The following is a 15,606-nucleotide window of genomic DNA, read 5'->3' as shown; positions in this document are numbered from 1 at the left end:
ACACATAGTAGAGGAGGCCGAGCAGCCAGCTGGGAGCAGCTGGGAGGAAGAGAAAACCAACACTCCTACCCCCTCCTCCCATCAGATTACTGTTACCCCCTCCCCTTCTCCAAAATGTACAGACTAAATCCGCACCCCATCGAGTCACATCTGTTTGGGTTGTACACAACTCTTCATGACAAGTCCACACACATGAAAATTCAAAAATTCTTCTCAAAAGTGTCATTTATTGAAATATTTTCCTTTCGTGTAATCAATACAAAAACATACTCAGAAGAGTAACAATGATTAACAGCTGCGGAAACGTGTGAGGCAGAGAAATAGTAAGAGAAAGGAACAGAGATGGGGGAGTGAGAGACAGGGAAGAGGGCAAAAGTAGTATGTATCAGAAAGGAAGGGGGACGGAGAGAGGAGAGAGAGGGGAGGAATAGAGGGCGACTACAGTCTGCTACTACAATATAAAAAGGCAGTTGAAATAAACAAGACCACATTACTTCTGATTCATCGGTAGTGGTCTCAGCAGTAAAAAACATACATGGAGAACAGAAAAGTGCAATCAGTTTCTGTCTTAAAACAGCTGTATAAAAAGAAAGAAAAGTGGCCCCTAAACACAAGTCCGTGGTCCGAAGTGTTTTAATCCCCCTGATGGTATATGTTAGGATTAGGGGTAGTGCAATCTGAGCCTAGACCTGTGGTAAAGAGCCACTCCAGTAAAGACGGTAGGTGGGTAACATGGAAGCTACCAGTGATTGTGTTCAGTCGTGGCTGTCCTTGGAGAAAGCTATAGGGAGTATGGATGCAACCATAATAACTTGTTTTTGCGTCGCTTTTTTTCTAATAAGCTCTACGTATGAACACATACGTAAACTGTTTGCAAACCCATGTCATGTATTAATGTATAGTAACATTAGTAAATACAGTATATGTATATTAATTATTCATACTTATATCAGTCATGTTTTACACGTTTCTTTCAGGTTTAATCTAGACAGTTATAGCAGCTAATGAAGTGGTTCAAAAAACAATTCATACGGTCTCCCTTTTAGCTTGGATCCTCAAAAAGTTTTCAAGTTTGACAAGCACGAAAAGTACACAGAAGATAGCAAGTGCAGTTCAAACATATTCTCCAGTTGGACCAAGCTAATGATCTATACAATACACCTCAGAGAAGAAGAGGCAACTGTCCATCTAAAAACAACATTGAAGTTATTAGTTCATTAAAGACTATGATGTATAAAATACTGTGGTGTACTAGTGATTTACTATTGGGCGCAGTAGCGGTTGATGCATGGCCTGTGGGTCGTGTCACCGACAGACCCTGGAAGCCAGAGAAGAGACTGAAGACAGGAAGTTTATGTCGTAATCAACTGTGTACTGTGTTCGTAGGAAAGACAAGCAAACAATCAAAATGCAGTAGAAAATGCTTCGTTTTTTTGTACACATCCTATTTGGTAAAGGCACAGTAGTTCCAAAATAGTCCAATCATCATTTTCTATTCCTTCAGTTTTTTTGTCCTATCATAGAAGTAAAACCACACTCAAACCCTTGTACAGCAACTCCCACAAGAGCTTCCCAAATACATGGGTCAACCAATAGCAAATTCACAGAGAAACACAGCTGCCAATTAATAAATAAAATATAATAAATAAATGCAGCATTGTCAATTCAGCATGTGAATAAATAAACTGGACTTCAGGGTCTGTGTGTCTGTTGAGTGACTGACCATTGTCTCTATTCTCAGGATGGTCTTTGGAGTCTCTCAATGAGACGTTTAATTGATTGCGTTTTTCCTATATGTTGTTCCTAGATGTTGATCAGTTTGCCATCTTATCCCCCAATAGGGTTAGGATATAAAAAGGGTAAACTGATCCTAGGTCTGTTCCTATGGTCACTCACCAACAGTCCATGGAGCGGTGACTTCCTTCTGTTCACTGCTTCTCATGATCCTTTTCCATGTCACATTTCAGCAACTCCAAGCCACTTTGCCCAGTCAGTTCTTGATTGACATCCTTTAAGTTGACATAAATTACCTAATTTTCCATGTGCGTGTGTACTAGTCACTGTTATCCTTCAGGACATTTCAACTGATCTTTACCAATAACACCTCAGAGTCATCCTAAAGTGTGTCAGGTTGGTGGAGTGACATCTAATAGCTCCTCAACCTCTTCAGATTTCAAGACAGGCCATTACCACTCAATCTTAGATGTTGTTTTGCTTTACAGGTCATTTAGAGGTTGGATGGCATCCGAGTAGCTGGATTATTCCATCCTTCTATCAGCAACATATTGGTCTGTGTCTTTCATAGGAAATATCCTCTCAGGGGTAGAATATGCAGTATATATCCATAATCCCCCAAATTCCATCTCCTGACCATGCACACCGGAAACCCAAATATCAAAAAGCCTAAATGTTCACAGTAAGTGTGCATAATGGCATTTTCCATTTGGAAGTGAAGCTGAAGGGTTCACCATTCAGTTACAGATCTGATCCTCAGTCAGTATTCTGGAAACAAGTTTTGGGCTTTAAGAGATGCCAAACCTCCCCAAACTACTTTAAAAAAAAAAATAAAGATGATTACCAATACTGATTACTCACATGGACATGTTCAGTCCTCATGTTGCAGTAACTACAGCCTGTCAGGTTTGTTAAATTAATGATCCTAACGGTTTGTAGTTTCACAGAATCCATCATTAAAAACACAAAACGTATCATCGTCTTAGCACCAAACAACCTTTCTACCACCCTGATTCTCCCTTTCACAGCAATTTAGCACATTGGCATAGTCACAGTAGCCCACTGGTCAGAGCGCTGAGGGCATCAGGACTCCAAAGGGGCAGGGTTAAGCCTGCTCTTGCGCTCCACCCTTTTCAAAGGCTTTGCTGTGATTTGATGAGACTGGCCCCTCTCCTGACAGGTCTTTAATGTCTTTATCCCCTTTTTTCCAGCAATAAGCTGGCTTTGGCAACCGACTGACTGGAGCTGGCTTTGCTGCTGGTTGCTGATGGGTGTGGTAGAGGAGATTGAGCTGTCCTGCATGGCTGGACTGCCCCTGCTGGAGGGAGGTGGTACAACAGAAAGAAGCTGTTTTACCTCCCTTGGTTTCCGGGGGGAAAGGTTGGGAGCCACGTGAAACCAGTTGAAACTGGGCTCGGAACAATTACCCATTTTTTGGCTGGATGACTCTCCATCTTTGCTGTTTTCATCTTTTTTTCTGTCATTCTCTTGGTCGCTGGCAGGATCCAGGGGGCCCAGAGATTCTCCAGAAGCCATCGATGGAGTGTCTAGCCCCTCATTCCTCCTCTCTTGTCCCACACCAGTGTTGAGCCTCTTTAAGAGTACAGGAGGAGGGGTCACACTGTCAGTGTCTGACCAACTCAATCTGCGCTTCTGGAGAAAGAAAGGATGTTATCAGACGACTCATACTTGTTATTAATAATTTTTTGTGGTTTTTCCTGTGTGTGTGTGTGTGTGTTCTCACCTTGACAGGGATGTGTGATTGGTCTGTGTGCTTGTGTAGGTGGGGGCATTTGGGGGTGTCCCGGGTTGAGGTGGTGGCGGCAGGGCCAGTCGGTTTGGCAGGCTGAGGGGCCAAGGGGGACACCTGAGGAAACCACATCTTCAGCATCATCTCCACCTGGAGAAGAGTATTCATATATTTCTCCCTGTCGATGGGGAAGAGAGACAAACTAGACTTCTTAAAATGAACCTGGTTTTCAGCAGTTTTGACAGAAACCTCTGACACTGGTTACAGAAGTGCTGAGTTTAGTAAACCTTAACCGTGGTGTGTTAACCTACCCGATGCTGGGTCTCCGTAAGATCCCTACGATCCTCTGGATGCGATCAATGGCTACACTCTGCTGGAAACTACTCAGTCCTGTTGATCAGATATGTAATCCTCCAGTCAGCGTTTAAACTTTGACCGTCTGACATTCCACACTCGGGTAACTACTGACAGAAACTGCAGATGTACTGGCATCACACTAGACCAACACCGGCTGGCGCACGCACACATACGTACATGAAAGCGGAGCTTACCCCGATCAAACCGACCCCCCTTCAGCCCATTCAACAGCTCCAGTAAGGGCCTGACGAAACCCTGCAGTTCAGCACACTGGGAGAGACCACAAGGCAGTGGATTATACATGGTACAGTTCAGAGGTCATGCTGTCCAACTGAGCCCTGAATGAAAATCCCTGCCTCACCGCCCTCAGGGTCTCACTGACACTCACCTTCTGGGCGAAGAGCAGGTCCCCCTTCACCTGTACGTCCTCCATCTCCCTCGTACGTTCTCTTTCGGCTGTGACCCTGGGGTGACCTCTAGTAACCTCGGTGAAGCTGTCACACGCCCACTGGGAGCCAGGACTTTCCGCCCCGGCGCTCCTGTCGCCCTTGACCACATCCCCAGTGCTGAGGATGACCGAGGGCGAGCGATCGGACAGGAAGACATCAGTGTCATCCTCCGCCTGCTCCGAGTCGCTGAACAGGTAGCTGTCGCTGGAGCTCAGCGAATAAAAGGAGGGCTGGGAGGAAGTGCTGCCCTGCGATTGCATCACTGAGGATTAGGAAAGGGGGTGGGGCAGACAAAGTTAAAGAGGGACAGATTCAAATAAGAGCCAAATAACAACACTTGCCTGATATACCAACAGCCCAATGACTGGCTATACTCAACGGAGGGACTGCTGTGGGGACGTTTTATTTAGTCTACATGCCAAAAATATTAACCCCAATTCAAAATGGTGGGTCTACCAGTGGCCTAGTTAATCGTGGGGCTGGGGGATGCAGTCGACACACAATAGCAATGCCTGTCTGGCTCCCATTGAGGGAAGAGGAGAGTGTGTGCAATGTTAGGGGGAAGGGGAAGAGTAGAATGAGCAGTAGTAGAATCAGGGGGGAAAAGCAGGCTGGGTCTCTATCTGGCTTCTCTCCTGCCTCTGGCGTTCTCTCTCCACCCCCCCCCCCCCCCCGCTCTGATTTACCCACTTCTCTCAGTGTTTCTGTATGCCTCCCATCTCTACCTCTCGTTTTATCCCATCTCTACCCACTCACCCCTCCTTTTTTTTGTTTCATGCTAACGCCTACTGTAGACAGACAGAGGCACACACGTTTACCTATCTATCTAAATGAGGACAACAAAGTTAAACTGCCATTAAAAAGAATACTAATTTTACTAAACCTAACCTCAACCTAGCCCTAGTTTTAAAAAAAGTGCCTTTTTCAAATTGGGGACAAGAAAAAAAAAAGTCCCCATTTGTCAAATGATTGTGATTTGATTACATATTCCGGCCATTTTTGCTCTGATTAAATAGTTAAGTTAGAAAGAAACACACTTGTTTTATGGGGACCTAAATATATTCTCATTATAATGTCTCTCAAACACACACACACACAGGTTTTCTAACCTTGTGGTGACCTGAAACCCAGTCATTTATGTTCACAATCCCTAAACCTAACCTCCATAATAACTGTAATTTTAAGCACAAACTTAATCTAGCCCAAATGCCCAACTCAAAACCTTAACCTTAATACTATGCCCCAATTATTCCCTAACCCTACCAAAAACAAGTGTTGTAAGGACTCATTTGTCAGGTTTTACTACCTTTGTGGGAACTTGATTCATGTACACACATTTTCATAATCTCCATCATTGAGGGCACATTAAAAGTTAGACCTATTCAAAATCCATTTTCCGAACACAAAGTAACCCTAATCTTAACCCAAAAAACATACCCTTACTCACAAACCAAACACTAACCCTACATTTTAACTCAAATTATTAAGTTTTCCCTATACTAAACACATTTTAACTAATTGGGACCAACAAAACCCACAAGGTCAAATTCTCGATGCTGGTGGAGAATGTCGGTCCCCACAAAGTAATTAAAACATGAATACACACCATCCAAAACTACAGGTTTTGTTTTCTACATTCCCCACCAACCCACCATGCAGTTTCTGTTGATGGGTATATAGCCACACTCACCATCTTCAATACATGAACGTGCACATACACATTCATTTAGTGCACAGTTTTAGCCAGTCACAGAAAGGTGGGTAACGTAATTGGAACTATCCTAGAAAGTATTCTAACAGATTGATTATATGGTAGCTATTTCCACAGACGTGTGGTGTCCCGATTAGGGCCAGCATTTAAACTTTGTGTTAATATATAGATGAATGGATGCATGCCAATATTATGTAATACAGTTACAGCAACGCGGACCATTCCTTTTGCTCATGTTGGAATGGCCTGTACAGGTATGTAGCTAAGTTGCATCAGGGGAATTTGGCTGTCTGAGGTGATGGTTGTGTTTGTGTTTGGGTGTTAATGCCAAACAAACATTCACAGCGGACAAAATTAAGAGTATACATAGGATTTATACTCATAACAACCAGACGTAATATTTGCAATTATAGCCTGATTTTGACGAAGGTCATAATATGTTTCAAGCCTTAGAATAAACTCTAGGCTGCAGCTCAATGACAGAGTACAACTCGAGAGGCAGGTGATTATTACCAGATCATAATATCAACAACAATGAAATAAATCGGGAGCAACCTAGCCTACATCAAACATATCGAACATAGAGAAACACTGTATAATAAATGTTTCAGGGCTAGTCTATTAATTCACTGTAACCAGCACTGGAATGTAGCTAACAATGTAAAAGTGGACACTCACCTAGAATATTGCAACAAAATATCAACAGGAGAACCGGTTACGGTTTGCAAGAACGGTTTAGATAACGTCTTTTTCCGTAATTGTTCTGATATGTCTCACACTCCCTTGTTGAAGAATCGAGTCTGACAATCTCCTCTCACAACCGCCTGCCGTTCATTGGTTTGCTTCTTGCTAGTTCTTTCTATCTCCACGGTTTACGAGCGTCAACATGTGCACAGATACACGTGCCTACGCTTTTGCGTGCCCTACTGGGCCCCTCATTGGTTGGTTGTCAAAATGTACCAACTTTATTGGTGGATCCATGCAGCCAGTGATTTCTTTCCTGCCTGCTGATTGGTGCGTCCGTGGGGCACTCAAAGCCCGCCCATACATGTGGGGCTCGTGTGTGGGCCTGGGTCTACTACCGCCGAGCAGTGTAAATACGTGCGCACGCTCTGAATACGGGAATAACGCATGTTGGGGTGACCGCAGGAGTGCTGTATGCTCTATGCATGCATTGTTTAATTACGCATCACGTACACACTTTCACTCATTGCCAAGATAGGCTACAACAGTTCATAATTTCATCAATAACACAACTGAAACGAAACAATATATCTGATAATCGCAAAACATGTATATTGAATCAACAGTAAGCATTACTGTTAGTTTTAAATGTAGAATAGATGTCGCTTTAAATAACTCGTATTTAACCTCATATAGCCTAAGCCTGAATAAATGCTCTAGGCAGGCCTACGATCAGCCAATAATGAGCCATACACCATGGCAGAGGAGTGTTCTTTAGCTATACGCAAGGCAAATTGGATGGCCTGGATACAGCCATGGTATACTGGTGATATAGAACCCCTGGAGGTGCCCTTTTGCTGTATAAACAGATGAGGTTACCAACAAAATAAGAAAAGTACACTGTATATAACTCTAAAACAAAATACATGAATCCTTCTCTCATGTATTTGGGAAGTGCATAGACAGTATAAACTCACTTTTCTGAGAGGTACTGGGAATCTCTTTCCTCAAGATGTTGCAGACTGTGTACCTGACTGAGTCAATTGGCTTTGTTTGGATCATAGGAAATATACCAATGAACATGCACATACTTTCAGAGCATTCCCAATTGAAAAGATAATGATAATGATGATAACGAAATAGATAATGATAACTGAATAGATTATGAGTACATCCCAAAAACCCCATTCTAAAATGCAACACACACATACATGTCCATCCCATCTTATATGTATATACCTTACATAGGGAGGAACAGCTATTTTCCTCCATAAGTCTACCTCAGGTCATTATAAACTCAATGACCCTCCTCTTACAAGGTGCATCATATACAAAATGACTATTTCCCATTCTCTGTTCTTGACTAAAGCTGTCAAATAAGACAACAATCAACATATCTAAAACAAGGTTTAAAAGATGCATAGAGATACATCGTTCTCAGTATTATAATGTAATATAAGAGGTACTCTACCAGATCTACAAGGCCACACATGAAATAAAAACATTTATGATCAACTTTATGCTCCAAGGTCATTCTTAACTCCATAATGATTACACAATATTAAGCAATCTTGTGTCCAAAGAAGTTATAAATCATATGCTTCTTATCTGGGCTTGACTGGCTCCTCTTAGCATGTAAAGCCACAGAGGAATATATCATGAGGTGCTTAGGGACCTTAAGCTTTCCTTCCCCCATACCACCCTAGTTCAACATGAACCCAACGACCCTCCTTTTAAAACTGCTACAGACACACATGAGCATGAGCACACACACTTACACCTACATAAGTGCAGGAACAGACAAATCGCACGTTAGACTATGTTCACAAAAATGTATGTGTTAGTAAGTCTTGCCTAAAAAAGGAACCAGAACGCTGTTTGCCTAAAATTAGAGGTACCGGAACGCTCTTCCGGACTGTTCTGGCTCGAGTCAAGCATGTCTATAACTGTTCTGCAGCTTTTTTCTGTTGTCGCTTAAATAGCATACATAGCATGAGGTTACATAGGGGTGAGAGGGCTTTACTCCCCCCATACATCCATCTCACAACACTGGGAATTCAACAGACCTCCCTTCAACTTGCATTATATACAACATGGCCGTTCACCGGGCTTGTTTGCACAACCTGTCAGGCAACATTACTCTGTTTACCCCAAAGCATCTGTCGTAATGGACTGTGCTTTTCAAGTATTTCAAACCATCTTTTCGTGTAATTGTGTATTGATTGCTTTGACGTTACACAGTAATCAAGTTTAGATTTGCTTTGGTTTTCTGGGCACGTATACACTAGAGCATATACTGACAGCAAGCAAACACCCTCACCGTCCTCCAGAGACTCAGACACATCATGTAGTCTTCTAGATATTCGTCTGTTACGCCGTGCTGTTAGTCCTCGTGTAGGGTTACTGGGTGTATAGATAGGTATAGCATATAATAGGCTAGCGTGAGGTTCTGAGTCAATACAACGGCTTTCCTCCCCCATACATTCCAGTGCAGAATGAACTTAATGACCCTCCCCCTTCACTGGGTTCATGGCTGCTTACAAGGACGACCCCCCAACTACTATTCCCCCTCCCCCCTCTCTTTAACACAGACAAACACACACACGTACACACACACCCATCCCCCATCACTATGGTCTGTGTGTTATTCAGCATTCTCAACCAGGGCCAGAGGATTTCTCTTGACTTTTGCCCAGGAGGATTCTATAGGCTCTCCACACCTTCTCCTAGGCCTCGTTAGGTGCAGATAGTTCAATTACATAGTAGAGATGGAGAGCATTGACAGGTGCTTTTCTGGGTTAAATGCTGTTTGACTGGGTGTTATGTCAAAGAAAAAGAGATCAGTTATAGATTTTTTTTGTTGTTGATGACTGCAGATCAACCATATACATAATATAACCTTTTATTTTGGGATCTGTGATGACTGAGGATGTCTAATAGGTCCAAGATTACAGGACCACAGATTGAGTTATAGAGAAAAGAGTTCCAGGGTAGGAAAGCTTGAGTTACTGTTAAATATTGTGTTGCTCTAAACAAATATGCTGTTATGGTGTGCAGTTATGATGTAATGGTGTACAATGGCTCCATCAGGTTCTACATGACACTAGGGTTCTACATGACTCCATCTGGTTCTACAGGACTCTAGGTTTCATGATAGAATTTCATTTCCAAAACTCATTCCACACACTGTCCCAAAAATACTCCTTGAAAATCCTGAAGGATTTGGTCAGGGAGTAGAGATCAATCATGACTAAAATATCCCTCTACATGAACAGTTTTCCCCCCCTGTCCTGTGGCCCTAATCAACTGGTCCCACTGAGACTAATAAAACTAGGCCCAAGACATTCAACCACCTCCAAACTGTATTTCACCGAAGACCTCTTCTCATCTCCATATATCTAGATAGATGCACATACTGGAACTGTACATCTGTAAAGAATATGTGCAGCTATAAACCGATGTTTAGCCTTAACTCATCAATATCCCATTATTTTATGATCACCACCTATTGTGTATATATTTACAGTATTTCATTTGCATTTAAGTCATTTAGCAGACGCTCTTTTCCTGAGTAACTTGGTAAAAGTTAAACAAATAAAGAATAAAAAAAGTTGCAACCATTACTTTTTTGTGGTGGCGGGAGAGTGGGGTTGGGCGGTAATGTTAACTTATTTTTAGTATTTTAATTCAGAAGTTTACAAAAGGGGCAGGGAATCTGTGATTCAACTTTAGGCAGGATTTTGTGATAGAGTACCTCCCGAAGCTTTGCAAGTGTGAAGACAATTACGTTGTTACTGTAGGAAGTTTCATTGCAGTGTGTACGCATATTGCTCAATTTACCAGCGATTGACTGCCACAATCTTGCGTGGCAGGTCTCGAACTTTCCCGTGTGAAATCAAAAGGTGTGAAAATGATTTGGCAAACAAAGATGTCTATCTAGCGATTTATTCCCTTTCCCGTAACGTAAGCAAGCTCTTAAGAGACCAAACGCTCCAGTAAGACCCCCTCTCTGGTCAACAGTTGGCGAATGAACAGCGGGTGGGGGGAGAAGGGTCCTTGACAATGATGCACGCCTTCATCCTGGACTGGTGTGGGCACAGCCCATGACATGCTGGGTTGTGTTCACCACTGGCTGGACGGCCTCGTGGTTGTGTGTGGAGCAGCTCCAATACCAGGCCGGAACACAGCCAATAAGGATGTTGCAACAATAGCCTTTTCAGTTGCACTCTCTTCACAACACCGAGGTTGATGTAGGTGTCACATAGTTAAACGATACATGTGGGAATGTTTCTGTAGGCAGGACCAGGAGGCAAGTCGTTCGGGCCAGTGGACAGTGTGGAAGCTTTAACTGGAAGAAGATATGGAAACGGACATGTTAACAGCACGCCCTGCACCAAGTCTTTCCTCTTCTCTCCGTCCCTCTCTTCGTTATCCGAGTTTAACGGGGGCGTGTCAGCTCCCTAGCGCACAGCAATGCCAGATGACCAGAGGGGGACATGAGACACTGGTCGCCTCTCTCCCAAGCATGTGGGTCCTCCTCTCACATGCACTGCACCTGGCACCTGCACGCTGACTGGCTGAAGGAGATCACATTCCATAACAGCAGCCAAGGAAAGGCACGCTGGAGACGCAAATACAGACAACCCATCTGTCTCTATCTCTCTTTTGTTTTTTGTTTGTCTCTCTGTCTGTTTGCCTGTCTGTCTGTCTTTCTTTTTGTCTATATTTCTGTATTTTTCTGTCAATCTCTTTCCATCTGTCTTTCTGTTTGTCTATCTGAGTTCTGCTGATATAATGAACTGCTGGAATAAACAAATCCAAGTAAAAGAATCTCCTGTTTTTCCTGGTTTATATAGCTCACATTGCTGATCAGAAAACGTGTTCCTCTGTAGCCCTGTCGGCTTCTTTAAGATCCTCACGCACTGCTACAACAGGCTCCACAGCTAGAGATTTGTGAATGAAGTCCAAAGGCCAAGCCTCCATTACATGCTAACCAATGGTAAAGAGAAAGAGGCATTCAACACGCCCTCTACGAGATGCTCGACCAATAGATAGCTGTTGCCGGTCATAGAAATTGCATAACGTTATTCAACGGTTGCACGTTTGAACGGATTAGTCTCGTGCTGAAGGAAAAGATGAGCAAGAAGGGACAGGACATAAAACTAGTAGGAAGCGAATGAATTAATATGATATATTAAAAAGTATAAGCCTACTACAGACCTATCCTTGAACAATTTTTGAAATTGGGTAGTCCAAGACATCACCAGACAGCTGAAAAAAATAAATATATATTTGTTGTCCTAACCAAAAGCCTACTAATCTGTAGGCTACTCTGACAATTGGTCAGTCAGGCTTTTTTTAGCAATAATACGTATATCTATGTTGAATTGTTTCACTGAATAACTAATATTCCCAAACTAATAATACACTAAAATGCTAAAACACATATTTTATTAGGGTACCTGGCAAAACAGAGGGGCTCAGGAGTGTCCTTTGTAGTTGATAGACCTACAGGCCACACTATTGTGTGGACAGGGCTCCCCCTGCTGTCTAGAAATATTATAACATGTCACCAGTATTTTAATACCTTGGACTCAATGCGCTGATGCTACTCTTGTCACACATTGTCGCCCCTTACCAGACACTGTTTGCTGTGCAGGAAAGGTTAAACGTTATAGGGTGTGTTACATCAGATATCTGGGTATTTCGATCAGTGGTCAGCTTTAACAGAATGTGCATCCACTGATGACTGCCATAGAGATGGTTTGAGGCACTAACAGGCAGAACATTTGTCATTGACACCGTCATTGAAGCTACATGCCAATTTAATGCAATTGACTGGCTGGGATCAACAAAGGAACTACAACTGGCCTTTGGGCCTAAATTCCTCAGCTTAGAACCACTTTTGAAAAAAAACTTCATTATCTTTCTTTTAAAACTAAGTTCTTTAGAAGGGCAAACTCTACCATCATTTGGGTAACTGCTCGACTCAGAAGAACTAGTTTGTTTATCCTCTCACTAGTCAATTTAAGATCTGTTACATAATCAAGATGCCAGCCATCGAAATAACCGCCATTTATTATCTCCAAGCATGTCGATGCTGTAGGCCTGCCTGAGTGACTTAGGAAAAACAAGGGAAAGCAAGTTTATTTGTCTAGCGCATTACATTACGTAGCCTACACCAGTGGCCCTCAAACATTTTCAGTTTCTGTACCCCCGAAAAGATTTTGCTCTGCTTGGATGTTAATTTCACTTGTAAGCCTATATTGTCATGAGTGTTTTCAAGTTGAGAGGTCCAGTACCCCCAGGGGTCTTTTTATCCCTGGTTATGAACCACTGGCCTACACAAAGGCAATTCAAACCTGACAAACACATGAACAATAGAAATACAAGAGAGAAAATGCAGAATAATGTGAAATAAATAAATAATACATTAATATGGCAGCCCTAATGATACAAAATGTAATATATTGGTACGTTTGTATGTGTTATATTCCTCGTTTTCTTATTTCATATTACCTATTATTATAATTATAATTGTGGTGGTTGTACTGTGGATCCATGACATCATCCAAGGGGCCAACTCTCTGCTAGCACCCAACTAGATGCTATAGTGACATGGTTTCTCCATGTCACCCTGGGGGTGGTAGGGATACTGTCACTCTGGATCTTATAGACTTTGCAGAAATGCATTTTGATCTCTGCAACCAAAACAACTTACTGGGTCTGAAAGCAAACACTTGGGCACACCATATTACTGACTCTATTCCATGTCCTGGCAACTGTTACAGACATGCGGTCCTTGTTGAGGATAGTATCAATAAACTATGAGTTCATGTAAAACAAAAACATTCTTGCCTGTCACTGGCACAGAACAAAGTGAAGTCTATGTCCACTACATAATTAACTACTGGTTATAGATATTGACATATATTACATAGAAACCCTTGTTTTCATAAATAATTTGAATCCCGCCCAGGGTGTTGCTATAAAATAATTAAAAAAAGTATTGCATTTAATTTAAATCTTTACGAATGGACATTTCCCTGCACAATTATGTTTAGAGAGAACAGGTTTGTAGTCCCTGGATTGAGGGTTAGTTATATAGAGGATAATCTTATCAGCATACAGACACATTGTATTTAGGGGGTCTTTGGTATACTATTCAGTGGTTTGGCCAAGAGGTTTGATGGCTAAAGCCACAGCAACAACAATGCAGAACATATTTCATCCCTCCATGAAGATTAAATCGAGGCCATAGTAATTGGTTGGTAAGTAGTCTTGGACAGGGGATTTTCTGTAAGTGTTCCATACTCAACCCATCTGCAACATTTAATACAGTACCACAGTATATAAGACCATTTTACTTGGTCAAAGGTCTTATCTGCATCAGGAGACTTAAGGGATAGATTCACATTAGGTAATCTCTGTGAAAATATTACATTAAAGACTTGCTTAAGAATGAAGAATGAATTTCTGTTAATATGAAGCTGATCTGATCTGAATGGACTATTTTGCCCACCAAGCGAGCTAAGCCTGTTAGCTAGAGTTTTATGATAGAATCTTCCAGATCCCTGCCCTTCTTATGTAGAACTGTAATAACAGTCTCATCCAAAGAAAGCTGCACCCCCCCCCCCCCCAGCACTAGCCTGGGAAAACATTTCGTGCAGGTAAGGGTAAAGAACAATGTTGATTTGTTTGAAGAATTAAGAGAGGAATCCATCTGGGTTTAAATTGTTTCTTGTATACAGATGTTTCTCGGTCAAGGTCATAAAGTCATAATCCATTTCATTCATGGAGATTACCCTCCTCCAGAAAGTGATGCATGTGTAATGGGTTAGTATCTGCTTCAAGGGTATATAAGGATACATTTAATGGAAGATTTTTTTACTGTAATTGGGTGATGAGAGCACCTCTCCAGTAACAGCCTTGAAGTTGGGAATCTTATGGTTGATCTCAATTTTATGCAGGTTAGATAATGAGTGTCCTCACTATTCAGTAAGTGAAATAGTCAAGTTCAGCTTATTTTGCCCTCTTTCATGTTTTTTTTTCTGGTTGCCTAGAATTATATAATACATTCACTCGGACAAGAGCATACACAGTCTTTTGTTTTGCAATCTGTCAAGTGAAAGTGTCAAGTAAAAGGTAAGAGGCTGTGATCAGAGATTATAATTTGTTGGTCTTTTAGGTACTTGGTGTAAAATTGTTATTTATCATCAGTCAGGAAGTAGTCAATTCAGTTATAAAAATGTGAACCCAAGAGTGAAAAAAGTAATCCTCGCCGACATTTCTCAATAAATATATACCATTCATGTACATATTCAAAAACCTGCTTGACTTAAAAAGGTCTATCCAAGTCGTGGTTCATGGAATTAAACTCCTGAGATCAACTGGTACATTTTTGCATAGTGAGACACACTCTAAATATTCCTAGATATTCCTTGATTCTTTAGTGTGCCGCAAAACTCTTTGTCTTAGCAGAGTGAGAAGTTCTGATAAGACAAATGAACAAAATGGTTTTTGCCTGTGACTCTTACTGGCTTTGTGAAATCAGATTTCACCACATGGCTGCTTTGTTGAATCTTCCTTTTCCAAAACCGTAATTACACTAATTCCTAGGAACACAGGAATAATTTTCCAGTGATGCACACAAACTTCAGAGGAGCCATTTAAAGGTATGCATGCCCTACTGTTTTACAACAAAGTTGTTCAACTGATAATAGCATTTAAAGATGAATATGGTCAGATATAATCATCAATCAGTTGAGTGTTTTGGGTCATTATCATAGTGAAAGATATTTTTTTTTATATCAGCCAAAGATGGACATTTCTTGGAAGACTTCTTTTCACAACTGAACTTTAGAACAAATGACTGAATGTATTTTATTTTATCTTTTAAGGAAATTACAATCAGGCATTGT

General features: G+C 41.7%; 1 protein-coding gene across 2 annotated transcripts; it reads right to left on the bottom strand.

The window, feature by feature from the left end:
- Positions 1-207: 207 nt before the first annotated feature.
- On the bottom strand, positions 208-6,893 carry LOC105018968 (circadian-associated transcriptional repressor). 2 transcript variants are annotated; one of them, XM_010884806.5, is made up of 7 exons: positions 6,680-6,893; positions 4,230-4,552; positions 4,036-4,111; positions 3,796-3,874; positions 3,479-3,662; positions 3,162-3,387; positions 2,831-3,052 (listed from the first exon to the last, which is right to left on the bottom strand). In XM_010884806.5, the coding sequence occupies exons 2-7, from the start codon at positions 4,548-4,550 to the stop codon at positions 2,928-2,930; spliced, it is 1,011 nt and encodes a 336-aa protein (XP_010883108.2). In that variant the 5' UTR covers positions 4,551-4,552; positions 6,680-6,893; the 3' UTR covers positions 2,831-2,927. The 2 variants fall into 2 exon arrangements, with proteins under 2 accessions (XP_010883107.2, XP_010883108.2); XM_010884805.4 differs by having other exon boundaries at positions 208-3,387; positions 6,680-6,892.
- Positions 6,894-15,606: the final 8,713 nt, after the last annotated feature.

This window comes from Esox lucius, chromosome 20, assembly GCF_011004845.1.
Source record: "Esox lucius isolate fEsoLuc1 chromosome 20, fEsoLuc1.pri, whole genome shotgun sequence".
Classification (NCBI taxonomy): Eukaryota; Metazoa; Chordata; class Actinopteri; order Esociformes; family Esocidae; genus Esox; species Esox lucius.
This window is presented reverse-complemented; position numbering and strand designations above follow the sequence as displayed.